Source organism: Halictus rubicundus, chromosome 6 (assembly GCF_050948215.1).
Source record: "Halictus rubicundus isolate RS-2024b chromosome 6, iyHalRubi1_principal, whole genome shotgun sequence".
Taxonomy (NCBI): Eukaryota; Metazoa; Arthropoda; class Insecta; order Hymenoptera; family Halictidae; genus Halictus; species Halictus rubicundus.
Genome location: NC_135154.1, coordinates 15565710 through 15583614, shown reverse-complemented (window position 1 = coordinate 15583614; position 17905 = coordinate 15565710). Strand labels below are relative to the sequence as shown.

Sequence of the window (17905 nt, the reverse complement as noted above, 5' to 3'; positions counted from 1 at the left end):
AATTGCATCCTTTGCACCTTATGTCACTAAAAGCTTGCTCGAACAGTATTAGACAGTTTAAACGATGGTTCAACTTTTTGGTACATTAAAAATTATCACATACAAGAACGATACTAACGAGGAACGAATACTTTCAGTTTCAAACTGGGTACAGTGAGTTCTCTATATATGTCGCCGAGGCATGGCCGATAAATGTCGCGGAATTAACCCCACTACCGCGGGGTATACCCCGTGAGGGGCCAAAAAGTTCGTGAGACCTCGATCGCGTGGATCCAAGAATAGTATATCTCCTGGCCGATATATGTCCGGAGCTAGTCCAGTGTTTCGGACATATATCGAGTAAACGCTGCACTTTTATGGAACTGGAAGCAGGATTGTCTAAAGCTGAAGCCGATAGGCAGGGAACAGCGACTAATAATTATGACTGGAATTGATGGTTCGAGGCTGGTTTCGTTGCGAAATTGTAAATGAATTGCATTAAGCGATTTCATTTGACATAAACACGATGAATCACGTATGTTCGGGGGGCGCGGGGGTATTGTTGGACTGCGGCCAAGTTTAAAGCTCTAACAGTATTACTCTGCCGAAAGATTCTGCTGAGAGATACGATAGGTCAATCTCATCTCGTTTATAGACGACATTGATGTTCTGTTTAAAGAGGGAAAAGAGTCGGTAAATCTCCGGCCGTAAAGGATGTTGCCGCGCTGGCATTTTTCCTTCACGAGCGAGCTACGAGACAGAGCGAACGAGAGGAAACCGAGTTACCGCAGCCGTCTGTCTGAAGGAGCAAAGGTGATTTTCTTTAATCGTCTGCGGTTCCACCGTTGGAACAGGTGCTCTATTTTGTTCGAAAACATTGAACTACCTATCGCCATTATATAGCAGCGGTTGCATTGGCTTTGCGACGATAAACGCTGTGCTGCGCGTGTTCGCGCGAATTCGAGGTTCTGTAAACCAACGGACTAAAACGGGAATTGTTCAAAGAAATAGTGAAAATATAGGTTCGTATGGAAATACGCGCAAATATATTAATCTCTCGTATTCGAATTATCTAACTCTCGTTTCACTGAACTCCGGTCGGTTGCATAAAAATCAACAGCGACTAAAATTAAACGGACGAGATGATTATTACGCTCACTTCATATGTTATCAAATGCATCGTATTATGGTTCTTATGAAAAATTTTGGAAATGTACCGAAGAAAGTTCTCGAGTTTTTACATATCGCCCCTCTCGTTACGTCGCATAAAAATCAATTGCATTTAACATTAAAGGCATAGAACAACTATAACGTCTTCTTACGAATACAAATTCAACGTCCTCTTTCGTTCGATTAATATTTTTTCAATGCACGACTTTTTATCGAATGCACCGTACGGTTTTTGGCGAAATATTTTTGAGGCTGTAAAAATGGAAGTCCCTGGTTGTTGAAATGCTAGTCCACGTGCGGCGGTTGCAAATGACAATGTACGAAAAGGCGATTTGACTTCCTTTATGCAAAACACGAGGTCGTGGTTAAATACGTGACGCTGGTAGGAAACATGTTAATCAATTGTAATTTCAACTGATTATGCGCAACAGCGACAGTCCATCTTCGCTGGCCATTTATTATTTGCTTGAAAGTCAAGTTCATGTTAGCTGTGACGGAACGTTCGAAATATTAGACTTACAGAATATCATTTTAAATGAAATATGAATTTACGTAGCTCGCTGTTGTTACTTGCACTTTTTAGAAGCAGTAGTATCGGTGGCAGAGTTATGTTTCTTCGCTTTTACCTTGCACTATTTTTTCGATAAGAATTTTAACTGGTAGAGTGAAAATTATGTGTAAACCAGAACGAGATCACTAAAGTGTCCCGTATTTCTGTCAAGTTGCCATTTCATTTTCTCTTATTATTCGGAAAATTGTATTACGTATTATCAATAGCAAAGAAGGTCTAGTAATAACTAATACGATCATTCTCAAAACTGTTAGCACTCTGTTAACAAGTTAAAATCTTTTAGCTTGACACTTCCAGCGTGTCTCATATTCGCACTCGGCTAAACAGTTTCGGTTAAAAAGTAACGGGCGACATAATTCAGGGGCCGCAGGGAGACGCATTAAAGAATAAAAAACGCGGACGGTTATGATAAATTTAATTGGTTGGACACGGGTGGAACGCTTTGTCGCGACAGACAGTATAGATATACGGTTAGATTACCGTTGTCGATCGGTTTTAATGATGGAACGGTCTCTCTCTCTCTCACACACACACACACACACACACACACACACACACACACACACACACACACACGCTGTCCTTCCGTTCAGACAGCGTTTCTTCTGCCCCTGCACGGTATTCGAAACGTTTACGACCCAAGACAAAGATGAGCCCGCCAGTTCCGGCGTGTTCTCGTGGGATCACGGGTCCGTGAGTCGTGAGACGGTTTCGACTTCGGTAGTGTCTGTCACATAAAGTCGGCTAGTTTACTACGGTTGGAGTAAAATAACCTAGAGTCTGGGGTGCGTCTCACTTACGACTTCGCGATGACGCCGCACAGCTCAGCTCCGCATCGGCGAAAGCGGTTGAGTAAGTCGGAGGACACGTTGGCCAAGAAGGAGAACAGGAAGACGTGCAAAAGAACCGGAGGAACGGTGGAACGCTGCGCAGAAAAGGGGGGAGAGAGAAAGAGAGAGAAGAAAAAAAAAAGGAAGGAAGGAACGACGAAGCACACGAACACCGCGAGCTGTAAAGCGAACCACGTTTACGATCGTCGTTAAGTCCGCTCTAAGCGACCTGCCTGATTACATTGATGTTGCTCTCACTAGCGCGAAAAGCAAAACCAACCCTTCGACCGTTCCGACCGACTGTCTCTCTGTGTACTGCGATCGGTTTCATACTTTCTCGTCTCTTGTCTGCTTTATTCTCGGTCACGGTCCTTCCAATCGTTCGAATTGACGGAAAACTGCCTCCAAATTTGCACAGACCATTTCTCCTAATTGCTCGCTTGGTCCTTGAATTGGCGGAAAAGTGCCTCTGAAATGAATGTATTGTGGAGATAATTGAATTCTGTTTCCTACATTTGATCTCTCTGGTTTATCACTTTGTGTACAGTGTACACCCTGTATGCTGATATTTACGCCTTTCTGTATAAGGGGAGAAATCGGAGATCTACAGTGTGAACTAGAAGTAGGAGAGGTAAGAGGGAGAGAGAGAGAGAGAGTGTTAGATAGTATTCTCTTGTATTAAAGGATACTTTCTTGTAACACAAAAGGATAAAATAATTATCCAACAGTTACTTTAACACTGGAAATATTGAGCCATCAAAAAGTAACAGGGTCTCATTAGCCCAAATAAATGATGAAAATGCAAATTCATTGAGATTTCAATTAATTTTTATTCCAGCGTGAAAATAAATGAATTAATCTAGTGAATAAATTCCTCCAAAAGCAGCCTTACATGCTCGACAACAGCAGAACCATAAATCTGACTATTTTGAACGGTGTTCGTGTTGAATACTATGGAAATTTATATTCACCTTGTACAAATTATTATTTATTTGTTAGATGTAAATACAGTACCGTTTAAGATACAATTTGTACGACATGGTAGGCGAAGTATAATAAAATCGCTGAAAATGGCCTAACATGAGTTCTACTACGTCGTAAGTGGAAATGGTGCGTCATACACAGACATATTGACTAGTAGTATTACTATACTAGTAGTATAGTAGTAGAATTTTCTTGACGAAGAACGTGCATATGAAAGAATTGGATTTTACCTTTTCGATTTTCTAAATTATTTCTTTCCAAATTGTGGTACTAAATGTGCGTCCGTATAAATTGTTCTATTTTTAACGTTTCCAACATTCTACCGATACTTCATTAGTTTTTAATGAAAAAGTTTCGAGAATGAACGTTTGTTTCTACCTCGATTGTTTTGTGGGGTAATAATACCTAACATTAAATTGAATTTTCACTCCACCCTAACATTCGAAGGGTGGTTTCGTGTCCCCTAACATAATGAAGACTATAATAAAACTACGCGACACGCTTGGTTGATGTTCATTGCACCACTCAAAAAGGATTCTACCGTATGATACACACAACCGTCATTAGTTCGTCACACGATTGCACACATTTTCTTAATTATAGTAAACTCTGACACCGTTTCATTGGTACGATCTGAATGTTACTTTACCTAGCTATCTTAACTTCTAAAGTTACATCGACGGGGCATTAAAGCTGACAATTTTACGTTACGCTATAAAAATTACAATACTGCATTTATTCAGAATTTTAGCCAATTTCATTATAATAAATAAATCTTCATGCATTCAGCTTTATAATTTCGATAACTCGTATCGGGAAAATGGAATAGAAAGACAATATCGACGGAACGATGTCTGAAGGAACGCTTGTGTACCAAAAACAAGAAAGTTTGTAGCCGGCAGATGTCCGCAGATAATCCGCCCGAAATTGTCGTTCGGTTCGAGAAGCTCGAGGACAACTATGATGACAGGGTGGAAAATATTGTACGAAAGTCCGGTCGGCCTTGACGGCGATCGTCGCCCCTATTCTTTAAGAATGGAGGCGCAATTTTCAAGACAAAGCAATAATTAACTTGCCAGGCTCTCCTGGCAAACGGAGTTTTACTACTTTCTAACCACAGTCGCGGGCTACAATTAAACCCCCATAAAACCTCGTCGTAACTTTTTTGAAAGCAACCGACCGCTCTCTCGCACGTAGCCAGTTCCCTTCCTTTGCCCGGCAAAAACCGTGCCATATTGCATCTCTAATGAAGTCTGGAGACGTTACGGGTACCGACGTTTTCCGGTGGATTCTAAAACTTCTCCCGGGATCTGACCCCGTTGCCCACTGGGAACAGAATTTCTTGAAAACGATTATTTTCGGCGGCTGTTTCTTTGCGTGCCCATAAAAACCGAACGCGACTCCACACGGGGTTCCTTTGTTTCGTTTCGCTTACCATTGCGAAGTAATGGATACATCTTCACGCTTCCGATCATTCCCCCGATCCGCGATGTTTCTTTCGATTATTTACACATTTAACAGCTGTTAGTATTGTATGTCCCTTCCGACGCTGACGACATTTTTGTCGGGGGTAGTTCATTGTTTCTGGGCTCATATTCTTCTGCTTTGCTCGCTATTGTCTCAGCGAAATTCTTGTTCGAATAATGCTCGTGATTTTCATCGAGTTTTTTTTTTCTATCATTACTCGAACGATCACAGTTGTGTTTAACAAAGAAACTTCTCGAAGGTCTCCGAAGTCAGAAGGTTTAGAAATTTATTCTTTTCGAACTTGTTCTCGAGACATTCGATCTGCCGGTACAAAAAGAAAATACAATTTTACTTTATTTAGTCGCAGAAATTTCAGTCTGGTTTTTACGTATTTCTAACGCGTGGTTTATGTACTTTTGTATGTTTACATGTGTGTCCAGCTTGGAGAGATTATTCAAAAGCCGTTGAAAAATTTGAACGGAATATATGATTCTCTCTAAAAGTACTTTCAGCTAATTCGAACACTATTGCATATCATATTTAGACTTTGTTCGAATATGTTCGCGTCTAATTTGTAGATTGAGAAGACCTTTAAAAACCATAGAATAATTTGAATGATACTTTTAGTTCGCACAGATTGAATAAATTCTGACCATTACTCGAACGCTTGTTATTTTCATGAGCAGACTCTAGTTGAATAATAATCACCGCAGCGTCTTAACACAAGGGAGGCCAGGGACCATAAGGAGAGGGGGAGGGGGGAACGTTGAAAGTGTTCGATCGAGCGGTATCAGTCGTGATCGGATGCCGATTCGGTCGTGAACGAGCGTTGCGCGCCACTCGGCCTGTGGCCACAGGGTAGAGTTTAGTCGCTAAACCATCGGACGGTTCTTGGCATTGGCCGGCGTGTTCCCGAAGTAGACGAGGGAGAGACGGCGCGCAGGCAAAGGAGAAGAGGAGGTTGAAGAAGGCAGGAACCTGACAAGCAGGCGTGCAGGGCTTTAGCCGGGGACTGACGTTTACGGCTCAGAGCGGTCGACCTAGCGCCAGTAAAACTTGAGAAGAAATACAAGCGAAGTCCGCATCGACAGTTAAAGTCATATGCGCGAAAATACAGTCGGGGCCTCTATGAAATACGACGTCTGTCGAGCACCTACCTCTCCGGGTGGAGGCTAAGCCACTGGGGTCCAGAGGCCGGGGTATGCGTTCTCCTCTCGTTAATGAAAAGAACCCCGCCTCCTACTGATCTCTCCTCATGGACTATAATCGAGTTCCATGACCGACCAAAAAGAACGGCCACCCGCGTTCAAGGAATCGCCTCGATTTTCCTCCCGTCCGTCGTTCGAGCTTCGCTTCTCCTCCCCGCTCCTCTCCGTTCCGCTCGGCCCCGGACGATGGCCCGCGCCGATCGAACGTGAGCCATGACGATAAACGAGGGAAACATAAACTAGAAGGAATACATTCGCCGCGCGGATTGGTCGTCGCGGGCTTGTTTGCCTCGCAGACCGATCTACGACTGGCAAGAAGGACGAGCATCAGCGAAATTAACCGACATTTATTGTTCCGAGTACTGTTACCAGACAACCGGCTATTGTACCATTTCTCTTTTATCCTTGTTTGTTTAACGGAGGGATTCTCGTGTAACTGCCTCAACAAACCGATTCTTTCTTTATTCTGTCTTTTGCTTTCCCCGAAATTTTATACCGGCATTCGTTGAAACGACAAAGTTACGACGATTGCAGTGTCGGTACAAAATTGTCAATAGCTATATTGTTTGAATTGGTGGGCAGGGTAACTCGGTAACTAATTGACTAATCATGTTCGATCGACGCTTATTTCGTTCCTCATACGTTTCTTGAGAGATTATACTACAGATGTTGACTCGATATTGCATTTATAATATTTCTCCAATTCACATAAACCCAATCTTTCGATCGAACAAAGTTGATTTTTCTATGTAAAGTGTTACACTTGACTAACCTTCGTAACGTTTGTCAGATTTTTGGTATAATCTCAGCACGAACTATGTAACCTTGAAATACTTTTTTACCTCTTATGAATCTCATCAATTTTTACAATTCGTACGTTCGTGATCTAACGTATTTTGAACTAGCCGTTTCGACTGGCTAATGTTTAAAAAATTGAGGTAATTGTAAGCGCCAGCTGGGTTCCAAGTATTTTTACCAGCGTTTGACAATAAGTCGAAGCATAAGGTACCGTCAGGTCTTAAAAAGTTAATGTCATTTCCCTGTTAGAATATTGTGGAGACGGGGAAGGTCAATGGCGAAGCACATTGATTTTATTCAATTCTTCCCAACGAAGTTACCTCGTTGTTTAGTAGATTTCATAAAACAAAATGGAAATACGTCACCAAGCTAACCACACACTTTCCCGCAATAAATCAAGCTCGTATACAATGCCTACGGTACAAGTAGTTTTAACCGTCTGAAGTCAGACTTGCTAAAATGTATGTTTCATATTTTAGCCCAGGATATCCGAGACATCCTTGAGATTTATTTTGTTTTGGATGATCGTGGGGGACGATTCTGCGGGGAACATTGTTTCTAACGGTTTTGTATACTCACTGATGATTCATCCGCGACGATGATCCGGGGCGGTACGATGTAAATTCGGCTTAAGTCGGCGCGTCGCGTCGCACCGCTGCGGAGCAGAGTTTCGAAAGCGGCACATTATACACATTACGCGAAAATAAACGGATAACTTTGGAAAGATAAGCCCCCGGACCGAATGATCTTACCTTTGGCTGGCCGTGCTCGCCAGATGGGTATTATTTGAAGTATTCGCAGTGATTTTATGGTCCTCCCACCCCCTAGATGGAAACGCGGACGGAGTAGAAGTGAGAACCTGCGAAGCACTTACCGGCAGACGATAAACTTCCACCCACCATGCCCGCAACGACCGTGGCCGTTTCCATTTTAGCTACGTGCCTGAATGTGTCTTCTTCTCCTTAGACCTCCTTTTACGGCTTTTCGAGCTGTCTCGGGACCTGTCTAGATCATCCTGCCGTATGAAAGTTTCCATCGAGAAAGCGGTTGACCAGCTCCCTCCGTTCCGAAAGTGCACTAGGTGCATGCTGCACCGATTTTTCCAATTCGAAACCATTCGAAAACGTTTGACAATCGGCTGCCTGCACCGGCGTACTTCGGAAAACGGTTTGTGCATGTTTGTTCGTTGAGCACCGCCGGACGAAAGGGTTCAGTACCGAGATTACTTATCGCGAGAGAGGGTACTTGCGACCGGTTGATTCCCTTGTGAATTGCAGGCGATCCTTGCGTCTCTCTTAATGTCGGGACTCTTAGGTGATCGACGTCTGAATGAAACCTCGGCCTTCTCGACGCAAAAACCGGGTTTCCTTTTTGGCGGCTGATTAATTGGACGAATTCTGGACCCGCTACTTTCCATGAAAAGTCTCCCCCTTTACAATGACTTCTCGAAAATTGATCAGCGATTTTCTATCGCGGTTTTATTGTACTTTAAACTGAAAAGTTGTACGCACTATGTGGGATAAAATATATTTTAGCACAGTTTGAATAAACCGGCTGTTGATTTCACTCAACAGTGAAATCAGAGCTAAGAATGAATAGAAAGCTTTTGCACAGTAATTTACGAATGTACGAGACAAAATTTTTAGGTACTATACGGAAATCGGTCTAAAAATTAATAGAAAACTATTGCACAGTAATTTGGAAAAATATGAAGAAGTGTACAATTGGAAATATAAGTGAGAAGAATGCGTCAGAAAAAGATAAACATTTCAGTATTTTCTTTTGCAAAGTGTACGTTCAGCTGTTTCATCAATTTCGAAGCGTACTCGTCGTTACATTTAAAACACGAAAAAGATAAAAAATATGCCACGTGGTTTGCGCGAAGGTTGGCCGTGCGAATGTTTCCGTGGTTCTCTTTTTCGTTGTCGCTAACCTGCAACGACAAGGATTCTTTCGCTGAAACATCGAGCATGTAATAAAAAGTTTGCGAGGCGGCACATAGTTATAAATCATGATTTTATGGGCACGTCATGGTCAATCGGGAGAAGGCCACTTTAAAATAATAGAATATGAAGTGAATATGCATGTACTGCGTCCGCGATAGTTCTTAAAAAGGTTATATTCTGACCTCAATATTGCAGAACGGTCCTGGCGATACAATGTTCGCTTTCTTAAAATTGCGACTTAATAGCACTCGATATTAGTATTAACACTGAACCTATTACCATCGATCAAGTGACCGATTTTGAATATTTGATTACATATTTTATAATTATTACAATCATAAAGTTCTCTCAATGGGAATTCATCGAACAATTTTTATTATTTAAGCACGTATTCTAGAAACTGCACAAAGCCTAAGTATCACATAGTTATCTTTGTAACGTAACGTGTGTTAGTCACTTTTAGTACGTAGTAAAAGTGTTTTTCCAAGTTAAGACTATTCTACCTTACAAAAATATGCAGAAACGTGTTTGTTCAAACTTTTATGTGTTCAATTATGTATCTTCACAATCTTTATAATCCTCAGTTAAAGAATTTGTAATCAATCGATTTAAATATGTGCTCTGTGTCTACTGAATTGCGCAATGTCTCGATGAGCGCATTAAAAAATATATAATTCCACTTACGAAAATGTGAATAGATAATTTCGAGGTCTCGCAAAAAAGTTCATCTTAAGAATGCATTTTTTTCTGTGTTTATTGTGCCACTTCAAATGACTGCGAGTAATTATATCCTGCAGAGTTTTTCCGCACAGCTAAGAATATCGTTGGTATACATGCGTTACTATTTTTGTCCCAACAACTAAGACATTTAATGATCATAATTTTTCAGATCAATTCTGTAGAAGTTCACGAAAATCTGTCGAAAAGTTATAAATATCTGTTGAACAATAAAACGGTCTCGTTGATAAAAATTTCGAAATCGTAAATCGTTATACTGTTTCCAAGTATAAACTTTAATAGACACACACATACTGTTTATCGGCATTCCTCGCAACTAACAGCTAATAGAGACGTCTTTACGATTCGAGAACTACAAGAGTCGTCCATTGATAATCAGTTTTATCTATTATTCTGGTTTGATCACCGAGAAAATATTAATTAGACGCTCGTGTAATCGGTCGCTTGTAATAGTTCATGTATAGCAAACCTCTTTTCGCTACGTGCAATAACAATTACCGATAATTGCTACGTTGCTTTATTGGCGCAGGAGATAAACCAGTGAAGAAATGATTCTCGATGCATATTAATCGAGCCGATCGATATAATTATATAATGTACTCTCGCAGCGCATGTTAGCATTGTTCTACGGCGAAATCGTCGACGATAACCAGACTCGAAGACGAGCCAAAAAAAGTAAAAAAAAAAAAAAAAGAAAATAAACGATAGAGAAATCAAAACGAATCATTAAATATTCAAATATTTCTGGTCGAGGATTTTATGTTCACTTTTAACCACTGTTTCCCTTTATTTAACGGGGGAAGTGAAAGTGTTTATCGTCGGGCTCGATTAAAATTACTTTTATTACCGAAAATCCAATTTCTGCGAATGAAATGGTTCTTGTAAAAGAAAAGAAGTTAATTGCGGGCATTAAATAGTAGTATTCAGCTAATAGCGGCATTACTGAAACAGGAATCTATTAGGTATTCCAGCAACGATGCAAGTATACATAATTGGACATATAAACATTTCGAATACGGAATGGCTAAAAGAGAGACGACTGGCTGTTACTCTCTGGACACGCGGTAGGGAAATGCGCGATAACCGGACAGCAGCGGAGCGCGTTTATGCATTTGTAGCATTCCGTTGCACCACCACGATAATTCACTCGAACAAACATACGAATATTTTACCGATGCATATTACATGTGCTGCCGGCATATTTTTACGATCGCCAGTAAAACGTCCTCGGCACAGAACACAAAATCGTGTCGACTTTTCTTATTCAGCTCTCGGAAGGGGAACGGTTGCATAAAGATCCGGTAGGACGATAACACTGGGAAAGAAAAAAACCAATACAGTAATCATTTTGCAGGGCATCGGGGATATGTATATATGTATATATGTATATAAAGACGTAAAGTCGCGTAAGAAAGTTAACTTTTCGCTGCTGCGAGAAAGAAGTGATAAAGGAAGATCGGCCGTTTCATATCATCGACGATAGCTGGAATGTCATGAAAACAGGACGAATCGTAAAGCCGCGGGACAAGTCGGTGAACCAGAACGGGATTCGAAGAATGCGTAATGTAAATATATATATATATATATATATATATATATATATATATATATATGTATATAGACGCGTGTAGATGTATACACTTGCCCTTTGTGTACGTATACCGCGGGGAGAAATAATGCCAATGGTCCTCCTCCCGCTAAACGAAAGCGGCGTCAAAGTAACAGTCGATCGTTCGACCGGTTCGCTTTACGAGTGGAAATAATAATCCGCGTAACGTCGGCGGGTTAAATATGTGTAACATTTGATGGGGTCGTCTCGCATAAGCGTTACGAGACTCGTTACGAGACCCATTAACCGGCTTCCTTTTCCCCCGGCGTTTTCCCTCCCCTTAACCCTCGACACGCTTTTCTAGCCCATTTCTTTCGCCGGTCTTTCGATTTTTCTCGACATGCTCAATTCTTTCTAACATCATTAGAACCACTCGCACAGGCTTCGGTGGTGTTTGATAATTTTTGGAATTTTTCGACTCTCCACGATTCACCATCTGCGTACTTGGCTACTTTCAAAAGAATAAAAGTACCCTCGCCATCGCGAGGAAACGGACGGAGTCAGGTTTCATTTTGATCACACCACGTACAGTACCAAGCCGGAAGTCACGTTCGTAAATCCGGCCGAGCCGTTGAACAATGTCGATGTCGCGCGGCATCATCAAGGCGTCGAGTGAAAATGCAATCGGGTATCCTCGATCCTGTTCGTATCCCGGGAATCTCTGTGAAATCCTTTTGTTATTACGCGAGCGTATCGAAGCTTATTCATCGGAGGGGTCCTAAAATCGCGGTTGGGGGGTGGGAGGGGTCTCTCGAGCGCAGGGTTTGGTTCTGTAGGTGAAATCGCCCGGAAAGATCAGCGAGAAGCCTTGGGAGAGTAGCACCGTGAAGAGGACCCGGCGTGTCTAGACTTTCGAAAAAGTCAGTGACGACCATCCCCGCTGCGGTGGTGAGCAGGAAACCGGGTCTTGCCTGGCCGGGTCGAAATGGGGGGTGGATGCACGTATGAAAACTAAGTCCCCGGGTTTCATTTGACTGGCTTTACGAGGCAGACATAAAATGGATTTTACTGTCGGCTAGTTCGCCAGTTCTCGAGTTGGTAACATTACTTTAGCGAGCATAATATACCCCCTCGGCTTTCTTCTCTCCTCCTCCTCCTCCTCCTCCTCTCTCTCTCTCTCTCTCTCTCTCTCTCTCTCTCTCTCGTTTCCTTTCTCCTAGTTCTTCCGCGCACCTACATACAGTCGACGTCCGTCGTCGGCGTCGCCGTCCCGCGACCTCTCTTTCCATACCGCCACTTTTCTTCTCCCTCTCTTTCCCCATCACCTTCGAACAGTTTTCGCCTTCCGCTTTCGTCGACCTGCTACAAGTCCTTAAACCAGCCCCTGCGGTAAGCTTCCGCCCAGACCGGTGTAAACTTTTCGCATGAGAAATGTCTCGCTACCAGATTTAATATCCGCCGGATAAGCCCGGCACGCTAGTCGTTAACTTTCTTTCGGTTTCGTTTCCCGCCGCGATCCAGGAATTTAGAGATGTTTTGCCTGTAATTTCGGGATTTTTAGGTTGTTGCATGCGAAATGTACGACGTTTAATCCTGTAATTTTATCCCGGGCTCTCTCATGATCCCAACAAAATTTCTGCACGCTGACTCTCTCTCTCTCTCTCTCTCTCTCTCTCTCTCTCTCTCTCTCTCTCTCTCTCGCTACCTGATTGCACGATAATTGCAAACGTCAAGTTTCTTTCATTTTTTTTTTCGAAAATTAGTCGATAACCACCTCGGGACCAACAACGAATCGCACTGCTTCCACTCTTAGTCCAGCGATTTCACTTTTAACGAGTTCTAAGAAATAATTCCACACCTGAGATGCGCATTTTCAACACAGGAGAATATGTTTTATTTAAAAACGGACTGAAGATATTCAATAAAAAACGGTATCTGGTTAAACACTGTAAAAGTTTGTTCGAATTTGCGATTTTGATCAAATTTCATTTATTTCGACATTTTCGAGATTGATGGAAATTTAGGGAGCAATGTAAATTTAGATTGAGTTTTTAGCAAAGTGTCGCTATATTCTTCGTGTCACGTTTCAACCCCTGACGCCTCCTATGTTACATTCTTTCCGATCCTCAGGTTCGCCGATCGGTCTACCTCGTTACCTAATTACCGGTCCGTCATTTAGATATGCTTCTGTACCAAGGTTCCGTTCGTTTTCATTTTGTTTTGAAATATATTTTGGGAAAGAGTGACGCCACCGTTGCAGTAAAGAACATTTTATGGGACATAATAAAAGAATGGAATATACGATGAACTGTTTTAATAATCCGGCTAATGAGTAGACTTTGCGTTTTATGCAATTAAAGCAATTATGAAATTAAATATACACCGAACTGTTTTAATAATATGGTTAACGAGTAGACTGAGCGTTTTATGCAATTATAGCAATTATACAATTAAATGTACACTGTACTGTTTTAATAATATGGGCAACGAATAGAGTACAGATTTTATCTACAGAGCGCAAGAGAGTAATAAAGGGTAATTTCAGCAAAATTTTATATTTCCGTAACATTTTTATTTCATGGAAATGATTAGGTTCGGACTTTCGAAATTTGCCTATAAAAGCCGAAGTAGTTTAGTAATGAGATAAACTGGTTGGAAAATCATTCTGGTCGTTCCACTAATTAATTTTATCAATTTGGTCTTTGATGGATTCCAGACATTCTAAATTTCCGCTAATATGCCAATGAGAATTATAAAACAACAAACTGATATATATGTATGAAAATAAAATTTTATTTGTCTGAACATTTTCAAATCATTCGCACTGAGTTGCCGAGATTTTCTCCTTTCGTAATTAACATGAACGGTCAGCATACGGAGCATTTATTTGGAACAATGATTTTATAGGATAGTTAAAATAAAGTTACAAGAAACGAAACGCGTCAATTAATCGAACAAAGTAGGTCAAAGGTACTAATAAAATTATCATCATTTTTTTAGTATTCACATCATCGTTCATTTGTCGCCACATATTCGACCTATTCGCCACCCGATCTGCGTTCGTAGGTAACAACGATTTCCACCCAAAAATAACCAAAAGACATCAATAATCCTTCGAAGCAATCGAAATCGAAAGATTTCGACCTCAAAAGAAACAGCGAAAAAGCTCCTACGAAAATACAACTTCTCCGAATATTTTCTTATTTCCTCAAATCATATTTTGCACCATATTTTAGCAAGATCTGCACAACTTTTTCACGCCCTTCTTGAGCAACAAGATTTCCACCACTTTTTCATGCCGTTTCCGAGCCGCAATATGAAGAAGTGTATCATCTGCTTTATCTCTCAAATCATATTTTGCACCATATTTTAGCATATTTTCTTATTTCCCGAATCAACATAATTGATCGGTAAATCAATTTCGTCAGCGGGTTTCAATCCAAGATGCGAATATTAAGCACGATCGGTCCCCTATCGAGAGCGCGTGATGCCGATAATTAAAACATTCCCGTCACGAACACACCAGTCGCCTCGTGGTATGCAGCGATTGCTGTGCGAGCAAAAGAAAGGGAGCAATGCGACCGAAAGAAAGAGCGGAAGAAAGAGAGAAAGAGAGTGGCCGCCCAAGAAACTCGTCCAAATCGAGCGGTGTTCTTCCACGCGATTCCCAAGACCGGTGCGCCGAATGTAACACATCGCTAACCGCAGGCCAAACTTTTTTTCTGATTTCAGATCGATTACCGACCAGTCGGTGAAGTAAAGCGACTGGAAGAACAGGTCGGAATCCAAAGAGAAACGATGTCGTGTTAACGCCAGGGAGTAGTGGACCGGGGGAAGGAAACGGCGAAGAGAGAAGCAGCAACAGCATCACCAACAGCAGCAGCAGCGGTAGCATCATCGTCGGAATCATCGGCAGCAAGGGCAGAGAACGCCGACGGCGTTCTTCGTTCGTCCTGGTCAACGTTTCCCGAATGTTTCGAATCGGCACACGCATCGAAAGGACGAAATTCGCAAGTAGCCAAAAACGTTTAGCACCTCGGAACCGTTTAAGGGCTAAGGTTGCCCCGATGAAAATGTCCAATATCCCGCAAAACGGATCGGACCTCGAGCGGATTCGGTCGAAGAGGATCACACGAAGGCAGCTCTGGTATCGATTGTCGAGAGACACTCGCTACTTCATCTTCAGCCTACCTGATCGAGATTGCCCTCGGAACTGGAGCGGACAACCACCGGGATAGAACGCTGCGTCAAGGTTTCACCACAAAACAATAAAGCAGCAGCAGCAGTAGCAGCAACGTCGCGGATCCGAGGTGCTACGTTCAAGCACACAAAGGCCGCAAGCAAATTAAGTGTGTGCTGTGTTCCCGAATACTTCTCTTTTTCGCCATTTTTCTGTTCTTTTTTTTTTCTCTCCCCTCTTGATTCCCGAGTATAGTTTTCTTTTCTTCTCTGTTTCTTTGTCCGCCGACCCCCAGAGACAGAGAACGAGAAAATCATGAACGCTTTTGTGAGTGGTTCCGTGGGATGCCGGAGTTCACGGACAATGTACACCTCGGGCATCCCTCGTCCTTGCGCGTCCTTCGGTTCGTTGATCGAATCCGCCCCATCGTTCGCTTCGTTCGCCCTCCCCCTCCCCCCTCCGCTGTTCAAGATCGTTGTCTTTTGTTTTCCATTTCGTTCCCTCCCCGTTTCCCTCACCCAGCTTTTATTTTATTATTGTATATCTTTCTCTCTCTCTCTCTCTCTCTCTCTCTCTCCTTCCTTTGTTTCCGTCTCTCCTCCGCGTATATGGTTTTTGTTAGACGTGCCTCTCGGCTGACGGAGGAGCGAGGATACACGGGCTCACGCACGATCATCAGAGATGACCGTCGCCGTCGGCCACTTGCTAAAATTCAGTCGCCCGTGAACCTGATCGCTCGGGACGGTCCTCCTCGGATCCGATGATCAAGTGTCGTCGCGTGCGGTAAACCTCGCATGCATGACCGCGCCGGCTCTCTGGCTTAGGTACTTTGTAAGGAAATCGAGCTCGCAGTTCTACTCGCGGTTTCCGCGCTGGCTCCTGAGGACCTCCTTCCGATCTCTCGATCGAGGTCTGGGAGAACGTGTGGGGGAAGGGTCAAACAGTCGAAGTAACTTGGATCACAGGTAGGTACCTTGGTGAAGACATCGGTACCTTAGTCAACCCCTTGCACTACGATACATTTTACGATCAGAACCTTCCTCTCCGTTCATAACTTCTTAGAAGAACAACTGAGTTTATATTTACTGCAAGCCTACGTAATTCTCTGATGGGTATATCGACAGCAATAAGAGACAATTTTGTTCTCGTTCGAAGGTAATTAATAACATACGCGTTTAATAATCTCGATGTTACAGTACAAGGGGTTAACACATAGGTACCATGGTTAACAAGGAGGTACCTTGGTTATATCACATAGCTATTCCGCGTCTCGCAAGAAGAGACTCGGAAGTAACGCGAGTCAGGCACACACATACACACATGAACACACACTGATACAGTTGAGTCACATGCATTCTTGCTGAGTAGGTTACAACTACTACTTCAGGTCTGTAGTATAGCGTGGCGGAGAAAGATACGCGTTAGAATAAGCGTGTGAGCGTCAAGGTGGGGATTAGGCAGAGATCGGCGATTCGCTCGAGAGCCTCGATCTTTATGTTCCGACCAAGCCAGGAAACTGAGGGGAAGCAGGAACAAAAGTATAGTTTCATAGGAAGATTGTAAGTTGTTCAGCATCAACGAACTGAACGGGGGGACAAGAGAATTAGGGTGCTCTACCTAATCCCTTGCAGGGAGCATCGTGTACTAGATCGTTCATACAGTTTGTATCATCGTCTACATATAGATCGTTTAGAGTGATAGATTGATACAGTTTGCGGATTCTCGGAAACTTACAATCACTGCACTTTGGTAAGGTACTTTGTGAAACGCGGTTAGCTCCGAGGACCTCACAACCTCCCGAACGAGAACCACGGTCCCCACGTCCGAATCGAGCCAGGGAACCGAGAAGAAGGAGAAAAAAGTAGTGTAAGATAACATCGTGAGGCGCGACATTCCGAATCAAGATCGCCGTCGATGCTCGATGGCAATCTAAGTTCCCCTGACGTCGCATAATGAATTGGTTCTCGATACTCGATGGACGCGCGAGTGTTGCCAGCGAGCAATCCAGTTGAAAGACACCGATGGAGGAAAGAGGGAACGCAGAAAACCGACGTATGACAGTGCCAGGCGTAAATGAGCGCATTAACGCATTAACAGAGAGAAAAGAAGAGACGAGAGATCGCCGATCGAATCGTATCGGACGTAACCAACCGGTGAAATAGTTTTAAATACGTATGATGGGGAGCTTGTACAGGGATATTTGCGACACGCGGATCTCTCCTGGATGTTGCCACACCGGCAAATCAGGCAGAAATGATCGTCAGAATTTCTCTCATTGTAATCGACAATTGTTTTGTTCTTTAACGGAATCAATTCGTTGCAGCTAGGAACGGTGACTGTCTTCTAACTAGTTCCGTTAGAATTTACCATGAAAAGTTTAGTTTTCTTAATTGCTACGTCACCATCAAATACGATGATTCGAATGTTCACAGAGAGTGCTTAAGATGGGAAGTTCTTGGAACGATGAAATGCAGTTACGTTGTCC

The 17905-nt window shown here is 42.7% G+C and overlaps 1 protein-coding gene across 1 annotated transcript in view; it reads left to right on the top strand.

Annotated features, from left to right (window-relative positions):
- The window catches only part of LOC143354759 (uncharacterized), a 108710-nt gene extending 93604 nt beyond the window's left edge, over window positions 1-15106 (top strand). The window contains exon 6 of the mRNA XM_076789058.1: window positions 14973-15106. Coding sequence (XP_076645173.1) covers window positions 14973-14995 — 23 coding nt within the window. The 3' untranslated portion in view covers window positions 14996-15106. The remainder of the gene's footprint in view (window positions 1-14972) is intronic.
- Window positions 15107-17905: the final 2799 nt, after the last annotated feature.